This window comes from Zingiber officinale, chromosome 2B (assembly GCF_018446385.1).
Source record: "Zingiber officinale cultivar Zhangliang chromosome 2B, Zo_v1.1, whole genome shotgun sequence".
Taxonomy (NCBI): Eukaryota; Viridiplantae; Streptophyta; class Magnoliopsida; order Zingiberales; family Zingiberaceae; genus Zingiber; species Zingiber officinale.
Genome location: NC_055989.1, coordinates 145,398,854 through 145,423,334, shown reverse-complemented (window position 1 = coordinate 145,423,334; position 24,481 = coordinate 145,398,854). Strand labels below are relative to the sequence as shown.

General features: G+C 34.8%; 4 protein-coding genes across 4 annotated transcripts; 3 read left to right on the top strand and 1 right to left on the bottom strand.

Moving 5' to 3' along the window:
* Window positions 1–2,523: 2,523 nt before the first annotated feature.
* LOC122047654 (pentatricopeptide repeat-containing protein At3g04130, mitochondrial-like) lies at window positions 2,524–5,039 on the top strand. Its single transcript, XM_042609070.1, has 3 exons — window positions 2,524–2,744; window positions 2,882–3,135; window positions 3,488–5,039. Exons 2-3 carry the CDS (start codon window positions 3,118–3,120, stop codon window positions 5,033–5,035), a joined length of 1,566 nt encoding a protein of 521 aa, XP_042465004.1. The 5' UTR covers window positions 2,524–2,744; window positions 2,882–3,117; the 3' UTR covers window positions 5,036–5,039.
* LOC122047656 (biotin--protein ligase 2-like) lies at window positions 4,905–9,935 on the top strand. Its single transcript, XM_042609072.1, has 10 exons — window positions 4,905–5,041; window positions 5,352–5,861; window positions 5,963–6,024; window positions 6,140–6,288; window positions 6,426–6,546; window positions 6,802–6,957; window positions 7,856–7,901; window positions 8,559–8,628; window positions 8,693–8,769; window positions 9,579–9,935. The coding sequence occupies exons 2-10, from the start codon at window positions 5,470–5,472 to the stop codon at window positions 9,619–9,621; spliced, it is 1,116 nt and encodes a 371-aa protein (XP_042465006.1). The 5' UTR covers window positions 4,905–5,041; window positions 5,352–5,469; the 3' UTR covers window positions 9,622–9,935.
* Window positions 9,936–10,413: 478 nt separating this feature from the next.
* LOC122047655 (tubulin beta chain-like) lies at window positions 10,414–13,571 on the bottom strand. The gene is made up of 3 exons (XM_042609071.1): window positions 13,024–13,571; window positions 12,464–12,733; window positions 10,414–11,265 (listed from the first exon to the last, which is right to left on the bottom strand). Exons 1-3 carry the CDS (start codon window positions 13,415–13,417, stop codon window positions 10,589–10,591), a joined length of 1,341 nt encoding a protein of 446 aa, XP_042465005.1. The 5' UTR covers window positions 13,418–13,571; the 3' UTR covers window positions 10,414–10,588.
* A 683-nt stretch (window positions 13,572–14,254) lies between these two features.
* On the top strand, window positions 14,255–18,377 carry LOC122047657 (alkaline ceramidase-like). The gene is made up of 3 exons (XM_042609073.1): window positions 14,255–14,371; window positions 15,589–15,896; window positions 17,616–18,377. The coding sequence occupies exons 2-3, from the start codon at window positions 15,640–15,642 to the stop codon at window positions 18,130–18,132; spliced, it is 774 nt and encodes a 257-aa protein (XP_042465007.1). The 5' UTR covers window positions 14,255–14,371; window positions 15,589–15,639; the 3' UTR covers window positions 18,133–18,377.
* Window positions 18,378–24,481: the final 6,104 nt, after the last annotated feature.

Genomic DNA, 24,481 nt, shown 5'->3' with positions numbered 1-24,481 from the left:
CAAATTTAAGATGCTTCTTTTTTTTCTATCACTCCATGCATCTGTCATGATCGAGCATCCATTCTTTGCCCATTCTTCTTCATGTTTCTTCAGCAATTGTTTTGTTCTGTCAACTTCGGCTTTCAATAGTGGCTCCCTAAGTTGATATTGAGTTGGAGGCTTGAATCCTGGTCCAAATTGACCCACTGCTTCCATTAGTTGCTTGAAGCTATCATTATCAACAACATTAAATGAGATTCCATTTTCATAAATCCATCTTCCAACATATTGTTGAACTTGTTGAGTTCTCTCTTTGAAAAGAGCCTCATTTATATTTTTTTGGCGAAACACTTTACTTCCACTGGAGCCTGCATTTTCTGGAGCAATTGTCGACGCATATCTATCCATGGGACCAAGTGGAAGAAGTTTTTTAAAAATCTCAGATTCGGATTGAGTGATAGATGCTGTCGAAAATGAATTGCTTGCTATTGATAATAAATAATCTGAAAAAAAATTATATATAACAAGATATAAATGATAATAAAATTTAATTATACCATACAGACATACAATACAAAATAATGAAATATAACATTAAGTCATTAACAAGTCTAAAAATATTTTTTTATATATCTTAATCTAATTAATAAAATTTATTAGATATTTGGTTAAATAAATTAAATTTTAAATATATTTTTTATATTTATAAATCTGTTTTATACTTATATATATAAATTAATAATATTTATTGGTATTTTTAAAATTTTAATTTAATCTTTCATATTTTTAAAACTGATTTATATAAATTAATAATATTTATTAGAATTTTTAAAATTTTAATATAATTTTAATATTTATAAATCCAATTAATACAAATTAATAAATTAACATAAGTCTCGAAGCAACGAGTCTGTCGGACGCGTATGGATCCGGCGACGCTCCAGGCGATGTCTGACGCCCTGTGATGCGTCCGACGTTGCCACGATGAAGAATCGAGAAACAAAAAATATAAATTAACATAAAAAAAAAAAAACTTATCAGAAGTCGCAATAAGAGAAGATGAAGGGTCAGCGATGAAAGAAACGAAACGCTTCGGGTCCTCGGCAAATACCTAAAAATCGGTTTTAATATGCCTAAAATACTTAGCCCGCCGAGCCTGTCGAAATCCGCCGAAGCCCGATGAGGATTGCCTAGGCGACCCAGTCGCCTATGTCTTCCGCCTCGCTAGTTTCAAGCGCGGCCTACCGCCTAGGGCGAGATTTCGAACATTGCTCAAGAGCCTCTTGAGGCTGGCTTTGGGGCTATTGTTGAGTCCTGCAAGGACCTCAGACGTCTCTCCATATCTGGTTTTCTTACTGATCGTGTGTTCAAAACTATTGCTGGTTTTAGTGATGCAGGTCTTCTTTACATTCTATCTGATTGTAAGAAATTACACATGTTGGAAATTAGGAAATGCCCGTTTGGATCAAGGCATTGTTGGACAATGCAGATAATCTGGAGACAATGCGATGCCTTTGGATGTCATCATGCTCTGTGACACTGGGGGAATGCAGATTATTAGCTAAGAAGATGCCACAGATTAACGTCGAGTGTATTGATGAGAACGGAGGGTCGTTGCAGTCACGGCCTGATCATCTCCCTGTCAAAAAAACCTCTACATTTACGGTACTATTGCTAACCCAAGAACTGATGCCCCACTTCTTGTCTTGACTGTTTAAGATGAAATCTTATCCCTTCGAGACGGTCTAGCGACTAGATTTGTCTTCATAAGATCTGAAATTCGAATCTCGATATAGCCGAGATAAATACATCCTTCATACACCAATTACTATTCCAAAGACACTATAGTCACTCATGATTTACCGTTTTTATGTTAGTCCTAGGATGGATTGACAAAAGTGCCGAGAGCGTTAGGGGCGAACATAATCATCTTTTCTTGCCACCATGTTTAAGGTGAAATCAGGTATTATGGAAGTGATATTATCTTTTTGTTGTTTATCATCCTAATTTGCTTTCCAGAGTCAACTCTTCTGTTAAAATGATAGGAGAGCAAGTTTATAGTATCAAGTGATTATGGTTTTAGATGTCAATCATTGCAAGTTATCAAGAATTCTCCTTTTGATCGTCACTTATCAATGAGTTGTGGGACTATATGACTTGTGACATTTACTCAACATATTGAGCATTTCTCATCTATTGGTTTAATATATTTTAGATTGCTGAGTTATTGCTTTTGATTAACTTATTGATGTTCTTAACATAAATTTTCCTATTAAACTGGAAGGTGAAAACCCAAGGATCTTACATGAATTTTTACATCATGAATTTATGGTAACCAGCTCTTTCTAAATGACTGCCTCGTATAAATACTTTGTGCAATATGTAAAGAAGAGGTATAATATTTTGTGCAATGGCCATAATAAATTATAATTTGTATTATGTAGTCATTTTTTTTTGGTTAGAGGTGCATTTTTTAAAAAAATCCAAAAAAGAGAGAAAATATTAAATGCACAACGGGCATGGACCAGCACAATAGACCATTAACGGCCCACGAATGGCCATTGCTCCAATTCGAAACCCTTCCCTTGTTTTCGTCACAGTGCGCATCGCGCGGCGGTCGCGTACCCACCGCCGACTGCACCTTTTGCTTGACGTCGACGCCGGCGAGAGTTTTGAGGCGACTGGATTTGTGGGCGCCGGAAGGTGGAGACGGATGGTCGCCGCACTTAGCGTTTGAATCCAGCGGAATCCTCGTTTTAATCCTGGTAAGCCTTGATGTTGGATTCCGGTAGCGCACGGATTTTGGTCGCTTACTACTGTGATTTTTACTGAGAATAGGGCAGAAATGATTTGACTACGCCTATTGTTACCCTAACCAACTATATCTTTACATATGGATTAGGTTTGCGTTGTTGCTGCGTGCTCTGAGCGGGATTAAGCGCTCCTCAGCCACAGCAGTGATCAATCACTTCATCTTCATGTTGAATCTACCATCCCGTGAGATGATTCCCTTCGATTCTTCGAAACCAATGCTCTGAAGATATCGCAGGGTGTGCTCGCATCGCCCGGAACTATATCTAGCCGCAAAACCCTAACAGTGGAACCTTCAGCTTTGGCGGTTGGGCCCCTTCCCTCTTGATGAAAGTTCCCTGCAAGGTACGCTATATTGTATTCAATTCAAAACTCCTTTTTTTTTCCGTTACAAATTTATTCTTCTGTCTTATCTGAAGAACCATGCCCATTTGTTCTCTGCTCTTGATTTCTGGAGGAAAAAAAATGGAATTTTAATTACGGATTGTGTATTCTCTTTCTTCTTTGGAACATTTCAGAAGTCTGAAATTTGTTCATCTTTGCTCTAGTGATTAATGGTGATTATGTTAGAGCTTGTCTATAAAATTTATGGGTCAAAAACACTAATTTAACTTTCTCGGAACACCTCAATCTAACGTCTTATGTGTGTTCATCCTTAGAATATTGAACTGATGTTTGAATTCCTTGCCAAGCGCAGGGTCTTCTTGGTGTTTTTTCGATCTCTCATCAGTTCATCAATGCTGCAAGGAAGAATACAGATAATTGTTGGCCTGTTGGTCTGTTTTCTGGAGGCTTTCAGGCTTGTTATACCACACTGCCACATTCGTTAGCATCTTTCGAGCGAAAGCCAAAACAAACAGATGAAGAATCTAGAGATGCACATCATATCAGAGGAGTGATCTTGAAAGATCAGAATGCCACAGTTGATGCTGTTGTTCAATCCTTGCTGTCTGATCGATTTTGCAGCCAAATTCAGCTTACAGCTAAGCTCGTCGATGATCTACTGCAGAATTTTGGAGACGATTGGAAATCTGCTTTGGGCTTCTTTGAGTGGGTTAGTTCGCGCAATGGATACGAACACACACAATTCGCTCAGAATAGGATGGTGGACTTGCTGGGGAAAATGAGGCAGATGGGTAGTATGTGGGACTTAGTGCAGAAAATGCATTGCGGAGGCTTCCTTACAACTGAAACAATCGCGAAAGTTATGAGAAGACTTGCCGGTGCTAAGAGATGGAAAGACTTGATCCAGTTCTTCGATGAGCTGGAATCGATCGGCTTCGCCAGGGACACAGAAACCATGAATCTATTACTCGACACCCTTTGCAAAGAGAAGAAAGTCGATGTGGCTCGAGAAGCATTTTCGGTACTCAAGCCCCACATTGCTCCCGACGCTTATACTTTCAATATTTTCGTTCATGGCTGGTGCAACGCATGGAGGATGGATGAGGCATTGTGGACTATCGAAGAGATGAAAGGATTGGGATTTAGCCCTACGGTCATTACTTATTCGACTATTGTTCAAGCTTATTGCAGCCGGTTAAAGTTTGGGAAGGCTTATGAGATCCTCGATAGAATGATGGCTGAAGGTTGTCGTCCAAATATCATCACTTATACGACTCTGATGAATACACATGCTAAGTCGGGGCAACTTGGCGAGGCATTGAGTGTGGCCGACAAAGTGAAATCTTCTGGTTGTAGACCCGACACACTCTTCTACAACTCTCTTATCTATATTTTGGGGAAAGCAGATCTACTATCAGAAGCCCTTCATATCTTTGAAGTAGAGATGAAATCGAAAGGCGTCGATCGTAACACCCCGACATATAACACGATGATCTCGATTCTTTGCCGCCACAAGCAATGGAAAAATGCACTCAGTGTCTTGGAGGAAATGGAGACCTCATCATGTAAGCCTGATCTTCAAACATACATGCCGCTACTCAAGTTGTGCTTTGGTGAAAGAGAGCTAGACGGTGATCGGTTCGACTACTTGCTAAATAACTTGGTTTATAAACATCAACTCAGTTTCAATCGTGATGCCTATACAGCACAAATACATCGCTTATGCCGGGTAGGTGATATACGGTGGGCGACGCGCCTCTTTGATGAGATGATCGATCGAGAGATACAACCGCGGAGACGGACATGCCAGATTCTTTTGCAAGAAGTCGAGCAAAGGAACATGTATGAGTATGCAGAAAAGATTAGAAGTTTGATGAAGCAATTGGGCATTCCCTATTAGCAAAGGGTGATTTTCTTTATTTTATTTAATTTTTACTGGTTCACATTAAATATATATATAAAAAGACAATTAAATATAATTTTTATCTTAATTTTTTTAAATATAATTTTTAAATTCTAAGGAATATCTTTTTTATAAACAAAATAAAAATGTGGTAATTTGAGTTATTTGTGGAATCATTTAAAATGATGGTTTTCAATTTAGAGCATATTTTCTATGGAAAAAAATTAAATATTTTTTATTTGTATCTTTATATAAGAAAATAAAATTCAATTTTAGATTTTTATTTATTTATTTATTTATTTTTACTTTACAGACAGAAAGAATACTATTCCACCACTAGGAAACTGCCACGTGCTGTCTCTGATACCCCGCGTCGCCGGCCCTCGTTGGTATCGAAATTGAATCGGGCGGCCTTGAGACAGACCGATTCCATGTGCTACGCCCTAGTCCGGCCCGCCGCCACCCTCCTCAGGCTCCGTCCGAAGCAGCTTCACCGGCGAAGACTCCCGGTCTCCGCCTTCTCCCTAACCTCCTTCTCCTCCTTCTGCGGTAGTCCCATGGACGACCGCAGTCCTGCCACTATCCTCGTCCTCTCTGGCAAGTCCCCTCGAGAGGACGCTGTCGCTCTATCACTCAAATCGAGGTCGGATACAGTGAAGCTGATCGACGAAGAGGGAGCAGAGACTAGGGTTTTACTTGGTTCCGAGGCCGACGACGCCACCTTTGATCCTCGTTCATACATGGACGCCCTCAGCGCAAGCCGGTTCGGGCGGTTCCTCATATGGTCCCCGAAGATTCCCTCCACCCACGACGTCGTTTCCAAGTGGGAACAACCGAAACCCATCTCGTTTTTCTTCTCATTCCAGTTCTCGATTCGTCTCTTGGATTTTGAATCCCGGCGTTGGGTTTTTGTATCGTGGATAGGAACTTCGCTGAGCTTCCTCTGGGCACAGTCTGCGTTACGGATCTGCAGTACAAAGGAAGAGGTCTTCATGAAATTGCAATTTTGGTTTTGGTTCTCGTTCACCGTTTTCTTTATTTTCTTTTGGGTCTTTGAAGTTTGTTATTCATAAAAGACTCCTATTTTTTTTGGCTTTGAAGGTCGAGTGAAGAATGTTTGGGAATCGCCCATTGGTTGCCTCCTTTTCTCCTTCACATTGCAGATGGAAGATGGGCGGAAGCTGCCTCTCCTGCAGTATGTTGTGTCTCTTGCTGTTACGGAGGCAATCAAGACACTGTGCCAAAAGAAAGTGAAACTCTAATCCTACGTATTACTTTCTTTTTTTTTTGCAGCTTTTATTAATTCCTTTTGGCCCTTCTTTCAGATTTTTCTTAATTTAACTGTTGACTAATTATCTGTTGATTTATGGATATGATCAAATTTCAGGGTTTGCCAAATCTTGATGTTAGAATTAAGTGGCCGAATGATCTTTATCTAAATGGCTTGAAACTCGGTGGGATTCTTTGTACTTCAACTTATAGATCAAAGAATTTCAATGTCTGTGCGGGTAAACAGGTCCCTTCTTTTGACAATGTTATATTTGAGTACTCCTGACCTTCTAGTAAAACACTGGTACAATTGAAAATCAGTGCGAATGACAATGATTTGAAAATTTATTTTGCTGGAATTGTCCTCTTTTGTTGTATTTTATTATTTTTCTTGTTGGATATATAATTAAGTAGCTGACTATAGCTTTTGTATATGGTCTAATTTGATCCACTAGGTTCTCCTTAGGTACAATTTGTGAACAATTCTTTTACAGGCATTGGATTGAACTTGGACAATGAGAAACCGACTACATGTTTGAATGCTGCTCTGCGAGAGATCAACCCAAGTTCAGTTCGCCTAAGTAGAGAAGAAGTTCTTGCATCATTTTTCAATAAATTTGAGACTTTTTTAGAGATTTTCTTGACTGAAGGTAAATTCCTTCTTTATTTTTCAGTAATGCCATCACTATGTGGTGTTAGATATTTCATCTTATTGTGCAAGGTTGCTAGTCCTTTTGAACTTGTTCAAGCCCATCTGTGGTTTGAGAGTCTTGGAACAAGGAGACTGACTTGTTCTGGATTGGGAAGCATTTTTTTTTTATAATCCAAATTCCTGGGCTTCACCCGATTAATTTTGAAGATAGATGGCCTTCCCCCTAGTTCGCCTATCATATAAATCTAGAGCATAGTTTATGCACACTTAGAAGCCGACCTTCAAGATATTCATCCCATTTGGATTTGAATCCTGATCCTCTTATTGTTCCTCTGAGTGCTTTATCACTGCGCCACACTCGTTGGGGCAGAAGCATTGCTTATTTTGTTTGTGGATCAATCAAGCTTCACATTATTTATCAGGATAAACCACTTTCAGTTTCAAATGTAAAAATTGATATTATTCACTATAGTGGTTTTTTAGTGAAAGGTAGTGATGAAAATGTTAGAGATTTATTAGCCTAACTTTTTTTATGATTTTTTTCTTCGTGTGTGGTTAAATTTAATGCATTTATTAAATTAACTAAGGCCCTCTTAACTCAAATTTCTATTGGGTTCGACATATAAATAGCAATTAAATCCCAAATCTTAACCTAGATGCATCATTGGTATTTCTGCATGTGATTGTTACGTCGTTATTGGAAGTTTGGGACTTAGATGGTTAACTAGATTTTCACTCCTCCACTATGACATGTTCCATATCCATATCTGATCTCTGCTTAGGCTTCTTTTATTTTTCTGCTTTCATTTTAATATTAATAGCCACCGAAAGATGTCAAATTCCAACTATTAACACAAATACTCAACTGTTTGGTTTCTTTTTTTTCTCTCCTGCAGGGTTTCAGCCTCTCGAGGAACTTTACTATAAGACATGGCTTCACAGGTATTTCAATATCTCAGTCACTACTATCTATCTTTTGTAGCTATTGAGCCTCAATTTTTTGTGCAAGTCTGCTATTTACTTCAATAAGTGTGCCCGGAGAAAGTTTGATGCGATAAATTTTCTTGCTGTTCTATGAGAATGTTTATTATAAATCTCTATCTGCTTAGAAACTCAAATCCTGTTTGTATTATTTTTCAATGAATGATTATTTCTTGACACATTGCTAATTATGTCATGGAAGATTGTGTAATTGTGTTTAATTTAGATAATACACTTTAATAGAGGGGATCCTCAAGTTTTATTAACATAACAGATATGTCATTTACAGATGAGATAATGTACTGCCTCATACTTGCCGATCTTTAAATAGCAATGCAATACACACAAGACTTTGTTCTTTCTTCCACTTAATGGCTTCTTCATCTTGAATGAGATTGTGTTTCACCACACTAGATTTGTTATTTGTCCTCGACAGTGTAAGGAAAAAAGGTTGACTAATTGTATTGTTGAGGTCCTGATGTTCATGTGACTGTAATCTTCCCTTCACTTGCCATCATATAGGCTTAAATTTTCTGAAACTTCTTATCTGGAGTTCTTTTATTTTATCCTTTTCCGAGTTATACATCTCATATCATAAGCTTTTTTGGTTATCTGCAGTGGTCAGGAGGTTGTCATAGAAGAAAAACAAGAGGGACAACCTGATGAAAAGATTATAGTAACAGTTCAGGTAACCTTCACAGAAATCCTAAAATATATGGTCCAATCTCTATCATTGTACTCATGCTGTGTAGGGATTGACATCTGATGGATATTTGTTGGCCATTGATGAGGATGATAAGAGCTATGCACTCCATCCTGATGGCAATAGGTAGTATGGGTACCCTCTTATTTCTTTGTTAAATAATAGGAAAACACATGCTGTGTCGAAAACAACTAATTACAGAGTAAAATTCCTGCCGTATATGTGAGAAGTGTTTAAGTTTACAATGAGTTTCTTCCTCTAGAAATCCAGTTTTAGGAAATTACTCGAGTTAAAATCATATGAAAGGGATGATGTTATGCATCCATCTATGCATGATGATTTTTTTGTTGCTTTATTGAGTCATGTATTTGAGATATAAGATTTGATTAAATATGTAGATGTTATATTTTGTCTATTTTATCATTTATTTATTTTAGAAAGTCATGTAATATGATCAGTCCGAGTAAGTTATAACTCAGTTTAAATCTTTATGATGGTAAAGAAATTCTCTGATAATAATTCCTTCAATGGCTTGAACATGAAAAATAATGAGAAGGATAACGTGAGGCCGATCTAATTTTCAATCAAAATCATGTGGGATACTTGTGACTGTCAATTTTTAGACACCTCAATTTGGTTCTTTTGGTAGCATTTTGGCAATGCGGCTAAAACAATGAAGAGAAGGAAAATGTGTAGTATTCCATCCGAAGAATCTTTCTGGACTTTTTATACTCAATTTGTACCAATTGGATTAAGAATACTTCTTTACCGGCACACTATATTGTTTCACTTTCCTTATTGACCTTCAAGGTGGTTGAATCCCTATTTGTTGAAATTGTTGGCTGAATCACATAAGAAACTTGCTGCTTTCTTTGAACTAGAAGATTGTTTCTTTCCTGAACTGCTAGTCTTAATATTCTACCTGATCTATGCAGCTTTGACTTCTTCAAAGGACTGGTTAGGAGGAAGTTGGGATGAAGAGCAAAGCCTACTGAAATCCTGAAGTTTGCAATTTTCACTTTCTGAATGATCTTATCAGTAACTCATTTTCAAAGATTTTCTCAGCAAAAGTCGATAATAATCTGACTGTTTTAGTATGGATCTGTGAAGTAAAACAAAAACTACACATCTGTAGGTGGTAATCTATAGGTTATTGTTGGGCAATGAGAGTTAAAAGTGGAAACCTTCCATGTTCAAATACTTTTGGTGCTCCTGAACTTTAACATTACTCATGTAGTTGGGTTAATGAATATCTTCTTTGTAAAAGTTACTAATAATAAGGTGTGTAAATTCTTCGTTGCCAATAATAAGGTTTTGAAATTTTGTTCCGTGTTAGGGTTTTATTCCCTTACTCGAATGACTTGCAGTAGTGGTGTGGACGGCGTCCGGTAGTGGTGTGGACGGCGTCCTAAGGGGGTGCCAATCAACACCCGTCTATAGGAGGAGAAATCAAGAGGGGAGAAGAAAATGAGAGGAGGAAGAATGCCAAGCAAAAAACATTAGGAACCCATCATGAGTGGATGAAGCTGCTCCAGCAAAACCATAGCTCATGAAAGATGATCTTCAGTGAAAACCCTGAAAGGTCTAGGGAAGCCCCTCGAGGAAGATGTGCTCTGAGGAAGCCTTGGTAAAGAAAATGTGCTCAAGAAAACCTCAGAAAAGAAAACTACCTGTGAAGCTACTAGTTTCCTATTTTAGCTGATGGGTAGAACTATAACCTTCACCTATGCCTATCTGCAAACAATTAGATTTAGAACAACAGGCAAACTCTTTTATGTTGGTAAACAGGAAAGAAATTAGCATAAACTGAAAATAACTACTATCACAGGTTTTTAGTCTTCAGCGCATTGCGTGCAACCCAAGATATAGGCTTAACAGAATCCATACGATACAATTAACCAGGTCCACAGTTAGAACAATACATCAGAAGTGTTGTCATTGATGATCAAGCTTCCATGTCATCCTCTTCTTCTTCTTCTTCTTCGTACTCTTCGTCGGCTGTTGCATCCTGGTATTGTTGGTACTCGGCAACTAGATCATTCATGTTACTTTCTGCCTCAGTAAACTCCATCTCATCCATGCCTTCGCCGGTGTACCAATGCAAGAAAGCCTTCCGCCTGAACATCGCTGTGAATTGTTCACTCACTCTCCTGAACATCTCCTGGATGGAGGTTGAGTTGCCTATGAAAGTAGAAGCCATCTTGAGTCCATTAGGAGGGATGTCGCACACACTGGACTTGACGTTGTTGGGGATCCACTCAACAAAGTAGGACGAGTTCTTGTTCTGCACATTGATCATCTGCTCGTCGACTTCCTTGGTGCTCATCTTGCCGCGGAACATGGCAGAGGCAGTGAGGTAGCGACCGTGGCGGGGGTCAGCGGCACACATCATGTTCTTTGCATCCCACATTTGTTGGGTCAGCTCAGGAACTGTAAGAGCACTGTACTGCTGGGAGCCCCGAGAGGTCAACGGCGCAAACCCTACCATGAAGAAGTGGAGGCGGGGGAAGGGAATCAGATTCACAGCGAGCTTCCGGAGGTCAGAATTGAGCTGACCAGGGAAGCGAAGGCAGCAGGTGACTCCACTCATTGTTGCAGATATCAGATGATTAAGATCACCAACTGAGATGGCAAAAAGGGAAGAAATAATAAGAACAGAGAACAATATGGACCATGGCGGTAGTAGATTGAATAAAGTTTACTAGTTCGCTCAGTACCAGTCCCTCCTAGATTGATTAAATTGTACTGTTAGAAATCGAAGGATTGATAATGGATATATCACACAATATCTATGGCAAATTCATTCATAATATGGATGCATAACGATAAAAGCGATCACTATTGCAAAGAGATGTAAACTAATGTGACAGGCAATGGTTAACTTTAAGTGAACTGCAAGGATCAACAAAGGATTGGTTGTTCTTTTAGAATTCAGCTAGATAGATGGTACTAATACAAAGGATCTGAACTTGAACATGGATTAAAAAAGATATCTCTATAGAAGGTATCATCTTATTTATTATTGGATCATACCTAAATCCATCATGATCATTAATTTCTTAGTATATTATTTTGAATACATACTATATGAACACTTTGAAAAATTGCAATATATGAAGTAGAGAACCATAGAACATGATATAGAAAATTGTGGTAGATGATATAAAGAGCTGCAGTTACCTTTATAGAGATCTCTCTAAAAGGGGATGTTCATGGAGCAACTACAACATCTAGTAACAAAATGAAAAACATAATGGCACAGCTTATTTGGAAAATCATCAAATGAGAGCTCCTATTTTGAAAATTATTAAGAGGGGGGGTTCATCACCTCTAATGTGCCAACCTTAATTTAGTTTCAATAAAATCATTCAATATTATATTAACAATTATGTAATTTACTTATAAAATTCTTAAACCTTCTAATTTCATTTGTGAATAGTCTAGTTTGGAAAATGAACAATCGTCAATGTTTGAAGGAATATCAATATATCCACTTTTCAATAAATCAAGAGGAATAAGATTATAATGGTTATATTAGAGGTTATGGGACATCCCTTAGATGATAATCAAAGCAGGAATAGGCCCCTTTTGATGATTGTAAAACTAAAGAGCATCATTCTGAATTCTGCCCTAGCTGAATGTAATCCTTCTGTAAAGTGTATAAATGTTATAAATGATGGATGAACCTAAAGATTAATGCACTTCAACAGGAAAAAAAAACAATCTATAACAAATGAAAGGGCCTACAGTTCAGTGAAATCAATCAATAAGGAGTTTAAGTACTATTAATGGGGAATATCATCAATTAGATGTTACTTACATGTAGGAGTGGCAAGCTTCAGAGTGCGGAAGCAGATATCATAGAGTGCCTCATTGTCCAGGACCATGCATTCATCAGCATTCTCTACCAGCTGATGAACAGATAGTGTAGCATTGTATGGCTCCACAACAGTGTCAGACACTTTCGGGGACGGGAAAACGGAGAAGGTTAACATCATCCTATCTGGATATTCCTCTCTGATCTTAGAGATGAGAAGGGTGCCCATTCCAGAACCTGTTCCTCCTCCCAAAGAATGACATACTTGGAATCCTTCATGTCGACAAGATAGGATTAGGAACAAAATTTGGAAATTTATGTGGAGCAACAAGTGGATGCAAAATACATATATATCTATACAAGAATCTCACTTTCCAACCTTCTGAAACAGGAGATCGACGAAGAAACCGAGATCACAACCAAATAAATTTATACCATGTTACTAATATTATATCAAAAGAGGTAAAAGATTCAAGTCTGATCATGTTCGTGGACAGAAAATTTAGAAATTTTAATCGTGTGGAACTAGATCTACGAATAGGCCGGCCAAAAACTTTTATTACCTTGCAGGCAATCGCAGTTTTCGGCCTCCTTGCGGACGACATCAAGGACGGCATCGATGAGCTCGGCGCCCTCGGTGTAGTGCCCTTTCGCCCAGTTGTTCCCGGCCCCGGACTGACCGAAGACGAAGTTGTCGGGCCTAAATATTTTACCGATGGGCCCGGATCTGATGGAGTCCATGGTGCCGGGCTCGAGATCCATGAGCACGGCGCGCGGCACGTACCGTCCGCCGTTGGCTTCATTGTAGTACACGTTGATCCGCTCAAGCTGGAGATCCGACTCGCCGGAGTATTTTCCAGTGCTGTCGATGCCGTGCTCGTCGCATATGACTTCCCAGAACTTGGCCCCGATCTGGTTGCCGCATTGCCCTCCCTGTACGTGAAGGATCTCCCTCATCTTCTCCGCCTCCTCTCGCCGGAGATCAGGGGGGACTTTCAAGGTTAGGGATCGCCGGAGAGAGGAGGAGGAGACGCGAGAAGACGTCGGGGGAAGAGTATTCGAGACCGGAGAAATTAAGGCCCTTGTTTATAGCCGGTTCGGCGCAGTTATCGCCGCTGCCGGTATTCTTACCGTCAATTAAAGAGTTGTTTTTAGCAAGTCCAGCTTCGTATCGCATCCAGAGATACGACTTATTAGACGAAACAATCTCTGCCGCGGCATCTATCGATCGTGACACGAGTCGTGGATAAATTAACTACATGTTTCGATTTCTGCGCATTTTTCCCCTAGCTTCCGAATCGAACGGTAGAGAGTGCTTGAAGGTAATAATGAACGGCGAGATACGTTTCTCGTAACAGATTGTATGCGGGCCGTTACCGGCGGTCTGTGAAGGAAGTCATAGCTGTTATGGTGCTTTTTATAACGGTTTGCAGAGCGTTGCGATTGCGAATTAAATTAAGCCGGTTTATACTTTAAAAGTGTTAAATAAAAAAAGCACCTCTAATTATTACCGTACCTTATAATTATATACCAAAACTATCTTTATTATTATAAAGCTTTTCTGCAGACACCTCTTTAATATTTATTAAATTTTAAAGACAAAAAAAAAATACTCCTAGATTATGTAAAAAGAAAAGAAGGAGATTTTTAATTTATCCTCTATTATAATAAATGTATCACCTTCTCTGTACCGTTATTAATTAGTTGGGAATGGAAGCTGAATCCGAGCCAACGAGCCAGATCGGGATGGCCGGTTCAACTTCAAACCCGGCTCAATCGGCTCACGTCGACAGCCCGAATCGTTAAAGAAAATGAAAAGGCAAATAATAAGAAATAAAAGATGGAGGCGTCGCCCAGCCCTAATCGCATCTCGCGTCGATCGCCGCTACGCTCCGTCGGCGACTGCCAAAGGTGCGGTTTTTCTCTTCTTCCCGCTTATTTACCCTAGTTCTGCATCCCCTCCTTCCTGGCGATCTACACGGATCTTGCTCCTTCGTTTTTGGCATTGGGAGATCGGAATGGCTGCGTTGTTCCTCGGATCCAGTAGCAGGAGGTTAATGGCGCGCGGGCATCAAACTTAGCCCCTTTTTGTGCTGTTTTTGAGTAGCGTTATTTGTCTTGTTTGATTGCTGGAGTTTAGGGCGTAAAAGATATTGGACATTTTTCCAATAGTTGTTAGAAGGCTTAAAACATTCTTGAGTATTAGAAAGGTAGCATTTCTTGGTCTCGGAGAGTTTGCATATGTAACTTTGTTGCTGCTGTGGTTTTTTTTGTAGTGCTTGAGCTTCATTAGTGCGGTTGGCAATGTTTATTTTGTTATTGCATGTTTAATTTGATAATTTTTTAATGAATTAATCTACCAATTCTATTTTGAGTTTCCAGTTTCAATAGAGTGATCTTTGGTACTTTCCAGGTTCATTGTTTGAGTGTTCCTGTATGGAAATCTTTTAGACTGCTTTTTGTGGTGCACAAATTTGCCTGCTGGGAATTTATATACGGAAATTTTATGTTGGTCAAGCAAGGAGATCAGTTGATATGCGCATTCCTCTTTCCAGGATTTCTAAAATTTATCCATCTCTTGCTTTGTTTATGAGCACATCATTAGATTTCAAGGCTTCTGATTATTTAATTTGAATTCCCATGCTTAGTTTACTATGCTTTTAATCCTCAAGATGATATTTACCAGCTATGCTCCTGCTGTATATTAAGCCCATGAAAACAGGGCTTTGTTTACCTTTATCTGATGTATTTTCATGTTGAGTTTTGCTATCCATCAAGTGGAATTTGTCCAAATATTTGGAGTTGCTACATGAATCTAATCCCTTCATTGATGAGTCTATATCACTAGTAATATTCAAATAACTTAAATTATTTTAGTACATTGACTACTATGCCGTTAGAATGTCTTAAATGCTTTGCTGATATCTCTCTTGATTATTGGGGGATCACTTTTGTGCTTGCTTCTTTCTAAAGAATAATGTATACGTGTATGGTATAGAATGTTTAATATATCATCCATGCACACTATTTGCATTGTTATAATAACTGTGGAGAACTTATGGAAACATAATTATCTATTTTAGAAACCATTATTGTAATGCATTAATTTGTTGTTTTCTTTCATGCAGCGTTTCTTTGTTATGCTAGTTTGAGTTTCTGTTTTAGTCTAGTTCAAAGAAATGGAAGATGCAGGAATATCAAGCTTTTGGGGACCTGTGACATCTACCACAGAACTCTGCGAGGAAAACTATGCATATTCTTCATATATCGCTGAATTTTACAACACTATATCAAACATTCCCTGCATTCTATTGGCACTCATCGGCCTAATAAATGCCCTAAGACAAAGGTTTGAGAAAAGATTCAGTGTTCTTCATATTTCCAATATGATCCTTGCAATTGGGAGTATGATATTCCATGCCACATTGCAAAATGTGTAAGTTCCTTTGCTTGTCTCTAAGATTTTTCTAAATAATAGTAATAATAGTGTCTGTCCTTGCAATTTGAATTCTCTCTCTATATGACTATCGTTTCTTGTTTATGGTAGAAATCATTACTTGTTTCTGTGCACCTCGGGCATATAATGTAGAGACACATACAAAATGTATGCACTGTAGGATCCCATTCAATGTTTTATATGCATATTTTTCTATCTTTCAAAGTCAAAATGGCCCATCAAAAATTTCAACATTCCCTGTATTGGATTGATAGGATTGGGGAAAAAATGCTATTGGTGATTTCAATTGATTTCAACCAGGAAAATAATTTAACTTTTTGTAAGAAAAGGAAATTTAGGAAGAAAGTGTTATTTGCAAGCTAAGCATGGGCTGTTATTTGCAAGCTAAGCATGGATATTATTATGTTATTTGCAAACTAAGCTAGGAAAAAAACATAACTTAGATATGATCTATTGTTTAAAGGAATATTCAAGAACTTTTTTATACAGATAATTGCAAAATTATAATTTGCATTTCCATTTTGATTATTTAATATGGTATTCTTAATTTATTTGCTATAGTCAAGTGGCTCTAAACTAGGGAACAGAGTTTAGATTTGTTCAACTTTTTAGAGGAATATTCAAGAATTTTAATATTTCTTTTAATCTTTAATTATTTGATATCATATATTCTAAACCTACAAATTATCTTTCCATTCTCAGTATTTAAATTTCTTGACATTGATGTCTTGTATAGCATTTTTGTTAAAAAAAAATAAATTATATATATATCCTTTAACAACTTGTTTTACTATTTTTCGTAACATTTTTTTTAGTTTCATAATTTGTTAATGATGATGAGACTACGACAATCATCATCATTGTCGTAGTCTCTCTCATGATACTGATTGTGCAATGATGATATGACTACAACGAGCATGGAAAGAGAGTGAATGAAAGCCATAAATGTATGCAGTCTTATTTACTCCATAGATAAGTTCAATCAAATTGACCAGCTTCAATGTAGTCCAAAAAGATCAATTTGTCAAACAACCTTTACTCGGATAATATGAAAGAGAGTGATGAAAAGTGAATGATTCCATGCTGGTTAACAACAACTTTTTTTACTGACACTGGATTAAAGCTATTTGGTTTTGTCTTTCTTTTATTCCCGTCAATTTCTATTATGGATTTTATTTTAAACATCTTTTTTCTAGTTAAATAACAAGCTCAAATACTATGATTACACCAAAATAATAAGTTTTAGTGGAAACATTAGTTGTCCATGATCAAATACAAAAAAACTTCATACCATGTTTGAAAGTTAGCATATACAAGTTTAGTGGAAGCATTAATCGTCTAAGATCACATGCAAAAACACTTTATATAATGTTTAAAAGTCAGCGCGTTGTTGTTAATTACAGTCATTTGGTTGAGTACATTAACTCTCTAGACACACACACACAGAATGATCTACTGATGCATTCTCGAGCGTCATGGAGCGGCAAAGATATCCTGCTTTCACAAGTGTTTTAAAGCACAATCATCCCACTTTCTAGAACTAATAGCAATCAACCTTGAAAATTTAGAAATAAACCGTGTCTGTGTGCCACTATCCAAGTATTATGTTTTTGAGCTTTGGTCGTCTTAGTGGTTGATTGTCAGAGATTATTTGCATTACACGTTGAATCGTGACATGATTTTTCCATGCTTTTCCAGGCTACAGCAGAGTGATGAAACACCAATGGTATGGGAGATGCTGCTTTATCTCTATGTTATTTACTCACCCGACTGGCACTACAGGAGCACTATGCCGACTTTTCTCTTCATATACGGTGCTGCCTTTGCCGTGGTTCATTTCTTTGTGCGGTTTGGAATAGTTTTCAAGATACATTATATCGTCCTTTGCCTTCTCTGTGTTCCTCGGATGTACAAGTACTACATACAAACAAAAGACATTGCAGCAAAACGTCTTGTCAAGCTCTACGTGATGACGATCTTCCTTGGAACATTATGCTGGTTGTTTGACAGAATATTCTGCAAGAAACTATCGCGCTGGTACATCAATCCTCAGGGCCATGCGTTGTGGCATGTGCTTATGGGGTTCAATTCCTACTTCGCGAACACCTTCTTGATGTTCTGCCGTGCGCAGCAGAGGGGCTGGGAGCCACAGGTTGCTCACCTCTTCGGCTTTTTTCCATATGTGACGATCCATAAGCCCAAAAAGCAGGATTGAGAAGGAAGGTATTCACAAAGTGTTCGATACTGGTTTCATTCTGCACTCTGAAACAGATGTTCGACATATTTTGTTAGTTTTAGAGAAGCATGAACTGGAACTTGCTTTGTATCATATAACTAACTCTGCAATCCATGCTGATAAAGTGGAACATGAACCATTTTCTTTCTTTCTTTTTTCGCTTTATCATGTGTATGTTTTGTAAGGTTTAGACTCAGAATTGGATTCAATTCTTTTTTCTTCAATTTTTGTTTTTTTTGGTTACATGAATTGCAATTAAGACATTTGTGAGATTGGATTGTATTATATGGAACAAATCTTGATCACTTCCAAGGTCACACGCCTTGTCTTACCAAAGATGCTGCATGTATATTCATACCTTTCAAGACTTCCTAAGCTATGAAAATCTTTGCGGGATGAGCTCGATGTGTGGCATTTTACATCATAATTCGATAAACCAATTCAATGATCTTTGCATCAATCCCATGACCTTTTTAGTCATTGGAAACTTTAAGATGAGATCAATCCGATGATCTACGAAAGATTCTTTCATTCACCATTGCACATAGCAAAGTAATTTAATTTTGTTCATTCACCATTGCACATAGCAAAGTAATTTAATTTTGTTCTCTAAACTTCATCCTTGTTCTTAATTTTTCTCTTATAAAGTTATATTAACTTATTTTTTAAGATAAAAGTTAATCATATAATTATATTAAACATAGAGCTTGTAATTTCTTAACTATCTTTATGTAGTACGTTGTTAATAAAATAATTATCGTCATTAAAGAAGATTATTTAAATTATATTTGTGTTATATTAGGTAACCTAATTATTTAAAATGAATAATTAATAAATGATCGAACCAAAATAATTAATAAACATTTTAATAAAAGTAATAGGGACACATGAAGGATTGTATATGAAAATTTATTGTCAACTTTAAATAATAATATTGTTAATTATAAAAAATTTAGACATATTATTTCTATAAAAAATGTAGAGATATATTATTAAAATAGTACTAAATATTAACTATAATGACATATGATTAATGATCATTACAACATTAAAACATTACAACATTAACTCTGAAACTCAATATTTGTTTAATATAATTTGTCTATGATATTTTATATAAGACAATACCAATTAAAAGGTTAAAATATAAAATTCATACATACAAAAAAAAAAGAAGGTAGTAATATTTTTTTCAAGTAGAAAAAAAAAGAAATTACATACTTCTTACTTATTTCAATTCAACAAATTTAGTCCATAGCTCCATTGAACTATGACAGCGGCCGAATTCACCTACAACAAAAGAGAAGACAACAACTTTAGTTAAGAAAAAAAAAATCTCGTATTAATTAGTGCTTGTTCTATCAAATATCTTTGTAGCTACGTACCAATCCTTAGAAGAAATGGTGGTTTTTGTCATCCAACAATGCTTGGTGGTTAATATTTGAGTTGTCATGTTCTTGTAGTTGCTCAGAATTTAAATTAGCTAGCATGATTTCCCTTCCTACTATTTCGTGAAGCATTCCTGTGTTTGATAACTCTTGAGAAGTCAAAGCTAAAGCTTCAAATTTGACTTCCGCCGCTGTTTGGTTTTTCACACCAATATCGTTTTCGGTTGATGGGTCTCCGATGAATGATTCATAGATTGTTGGTTGAGTAACACTGAGTATTCCTTAAGTTGCGATATTATATTCTTGCCCGATTGTCATATTATGAAGCAATCCAACATTCAAATTTTGTGATGTAATTGACATACCGATAAAGTTTTCATGGATTCTGCAACCTAGCTCGATTTGGCTTCTCAATATATCAATTGTTCCCTCATATGAGCTTTCGGACATGATTTCCAAGGTAGACACCCCGAAACAAATGTTCAACATATTTTGTTAGTTTTAAGAGAAGCATGAACTGGAACTTGCTTTGTATCATATAACTAACTCTGCAATCCATGCTGATAAAGTGGAACATGAACCATTTTCTTTCTTTCTTTTTTCGCTTTATCATGTGTCTGTTTTGTAAGGTGTAGACTCAGAATTGGATTCAATTCTTTTTTCTTTATTTTTTTTTGGTTACATGAATTGTCAATTAAGACATTTGTGAGATTGAATTGTATTATATGGAACAAATCTTGATCACTTCCAAGGTCACACGCCTAGCTCGTCTTACCAAAGATGCTGCATGCATATTCATACCTTTCAAGACTTCCTAAGCTATGAAAATCTTTGTGGGATGAGCTCGATGTGTGGCATTTTACATCATAATTCGATAAACCAATTCAATGATCTTTGCATCAATCCCATGACCTTGACCACGACTACCCATTTTAGTCATTGGAAACTTTAAGATGAGAGCAATCCGATGATCTACGAAAGATTCTTTCATTCACCGTTGCACATGGTAAAGTAATTTAATTTTGTTCTCTAAACTTCATCCTTGTTCTTAATTTTTCTCTTATAAAGTTATATTAACTTATTTTCTAAGAAAAAAGTTAATCATATAATTATACTAAACATAGAGCTTGTAATTTCTTAACTATCTTTATATAGTACCATAATTAATAAATGATCGAACCAAAATAATTAATAAACAGTTTAATAAAAGTAATAGGGGCATATGAAGGATTGTATATGAAAATTTATTGTCAACTTTAAATAATAATATTGTTAATTATAAAAAATTTAGACATATTATTTCTATAAAAAATATAGAGATATATTATTAAAATAGTACTAAATATTAACTATAATGACGTATGATTAATGATCATTACAACATTAAAACATTACAACATTAACTCTGGAACTCAATATTTGTTTAATATAATTTGTCTATGATATTTTATACAAGACAATACCAATTAAAAGGTTAAAATATAAAATTCATACATACAAAAAAAGAAGGTAGTAATATTTTTTTCAAGTAGAAAAAAATGAAACTTGAAATTTAGTCCTTCATACATACTTCTTACTTATTTCAATCTCCAAAGCTCCATTGAACTATGACCGCGCGGCCAAATTCACCTACAACAAAAGAGAATACAAACTTTAGTTAAGGAAAAAAAAATAAAAATTCTCGTATTAGTGTTTGTTCTATCCAAAACTTTGTAGCTAGGTACCAATCCTTAGAAGAAATGGTGGTTTTTGTTATCCAACAATGCTTGATGGTTAATATTTGAATTGTCATGTTTTGTAGTTGCTCAGAATTTAAATTAGCTAGCATGATTTCCCTTCCTACTATTTCGTGAAGCATTCTTGTGTTTGATATCTCTTGAGAAGCCAAATCTAAAGCATCAAATTCGACTTCCGCCGCCGTTTGGTTTTTCACACCAATATCGTTTTCGGCTGATGGATCTCCGATGAATGATTCATAGATTGTTGGTTGAGTAACACTGAGTATTCCTTAAGTTGCGATATTATATTCTTGCCCGATTGTCATATTATGAAGCAATCCAACATTCAAATTATGTGATGTAATTGGCATACCGATAAAGTTTTCATGGATTCTGCAACCTAGCTCGATTTGGCTTCTCAATATATCAATTGTTCCCTCGTATGAGCTTTCGGACATGGTTTCCAAGATAGACACCCCGACTTCAAGGTTCGTGTTGCTTCTCATCTCTGTCTCTTGAACTTGTGAATCATCCTCGAACGATAAGTTTATAAGATAATTATTTCCTTGTAGATCTGTATGTGCAAGTTCTCCAAGGAATGATGCATCCACTGATGAAGTTAATAGCTGACTTGGCGAAGAAAGTATTCCCTCTCAAATAAGAAAAAGAATTTAGAAGAAGAGAAAACTCAAATTTAATTGCTAAAATTATTACATATTGCAAATAAAAGTGTTGTTCAATGGGCAACATATATTCTCCCCAAATTTACTTATTGAAGTGCATGATCATTCAAACTCTAGTTTGCAAACAAAAAAATAAAGCATATCGAATTTATAAATAAAAATTCATATACTTATTGAAGGGAATGAAAATAAGTACATGGTTACATTGTAATAGTTCAGTCATTCGTTTGGCTTGCTCCTCTAGAAGTAAATTAAAAGTTTCAATTTGTTTCATTACTTGTTGAAAAACTCAGTATTTGCCTTCACGAGATTATCCCAAACTAAGGCAAATAACAAATATCTCAAAAATTAAAAATGAAAATTAAGATTATATTTCAGAGATCATTAATTAATGAGTTTAATTTTACCTAAGTTTGTTATATTAGGCGTCACATCATGCTTCTGGTAGAGTTCTTCTACTATTTCTTCCTTAGTCTTGTACTGAATTATATAATTCTCGATCCAAATTTTTACCTGAAATTGAAAGAATGAAATAATTAGAGATGATAAATATAATTATATACAAATTTTAATCAATATTTATGTATTTGATGAAAAGAAACTTTTTAAAATTAAAATTTATGATAATTAGAAATTTTGAATTGATAAAAATATTAACTATAAAATTTTTAGATAAAGATTAATAAAATAAATAAATATTATTTATATTAAATTTTATTTGAAAATAACTAATAATTTGAATATTGCTCTTCTTGTAATAAAATTACATTACTCTCACCTTTTATATATACAATTATTGAATTAGATATAAAAAAAACTTCTCAATTGCATAATAAATGTATAACATGATGAGTTAAATAGTTATGAATAATTTTATGGTTATTGTTTAGAGAGCGATGTAATAAGGAAAAAAAAATACTGAAGAAACGATACTCTGAATAAGAACTAATAAGTAGTAGTGAAAAATATTTAAACATGAGAAATGACTTACAAAGTTGCTTATGTCTTCTAATTTTTCTTTACGCTGGGGAGATTTATATACAATTAGATACACCAATTTTATTAATATAATTAACTAAGAATTTTAAAATTCTTAAAGAGTAATTATATTAACTATGCTATGACCTTTTCTTTTGAAAAAAATTAAATGTTTTTATAAAGACTAAGTCATTTATTTAAAAATAAAATGTATTCACAACATTTGCAACTTTTATTTTTTATAAATAAATTTATAAAGAGTAATTATATTAATTACGTTATGACTTTTCTTTTGAAAAAATTAATTAAAAATATTTTTATGGAGACTAAGTCATTGATTTTAAAAATTAAATCATTTAAAAAAATAAAATATGTTCAACAACGAAATAAGTGATTGAAACATCCATAAAATTTGCAACTTTTATTTAAAATTAAATAAATTATTTTAAAAAACACATATGTGATTTAAAATTATCAAAAATTAAAAGTATTAAGACATTGATAAAATTCAGGACTTCATCATTTCTTAATTTCTCATTTTTAAATACTATAATTTAAAATAGATAGTTCATGATTTTTTTAAAAAAAAAATTGAAAAGTGAAAAAACAAATTCATGAACTTTAAAAATAAAATAAAATAAAATGTATACATTAATTATTTTTTATTAGGATATACATGCTAACTTTACTACTGTCACATACATATACATAACTTTCTCATTTTTAAAAAAAAAAATATTATATTAATTATTTTAGTAAATTATATTTTCTTATCTATTATCTTCAATTTAAGATTTACCATTATCTTCCATTATTATTTTATTGATAATCCATGTAACTTCTTTATTTTAACGAGGTTTTTTTTTTATAAAAAACATTAATATTTAAAAAAATACGTGCTTATTCTATTATTAATAATTTTAAAGTTATAAAGAATAATTAAAATGTGTATATTTATCTTCTAAGGAGAAATCTATTATATTTAATATTAAAACTAAAAACTTATATTTTTTTATAACTAAGTCATTGAAATAACTTAGAAATTAAATTTTAAGTTGATGGCAATTGAAATTTTCAAATATATATTAATTTACAAATTAATAAAAGTTTGGAATTAGAAAATATATATAAATTTTACTTAATGGAATTACTGAAATTTTATTTGAATGTTTTTATTTTACATTAATTAAAATAATTAAAAATATAAATATTGAAAATATTATATTATTAGAGACCAAAAATATATCAGAAATCTATCTTAATGAGTTAATTCATTTTTCATGTAAATTAATCCTATAAAATATAACTCAATAAAAAATATTTGGTACAAATTTAAAATCTTCAAAAAATGTCTCTCTTTTAAAATTGCGATCACCTAAATTATCATATAGAAATTATTTATCAAAACTTTGATAGTTTCTCCCAGATAGAGCACCCTTGTAATTCTTTGCTAAATATTTTCAACTAAATTATTCTAATAAAGAATAAATTAGGGTGGTAGCAATTATATAAATAAAAAATAAATCCAATAATTTTTTTAAATTGAACTAGTCTAATTCAT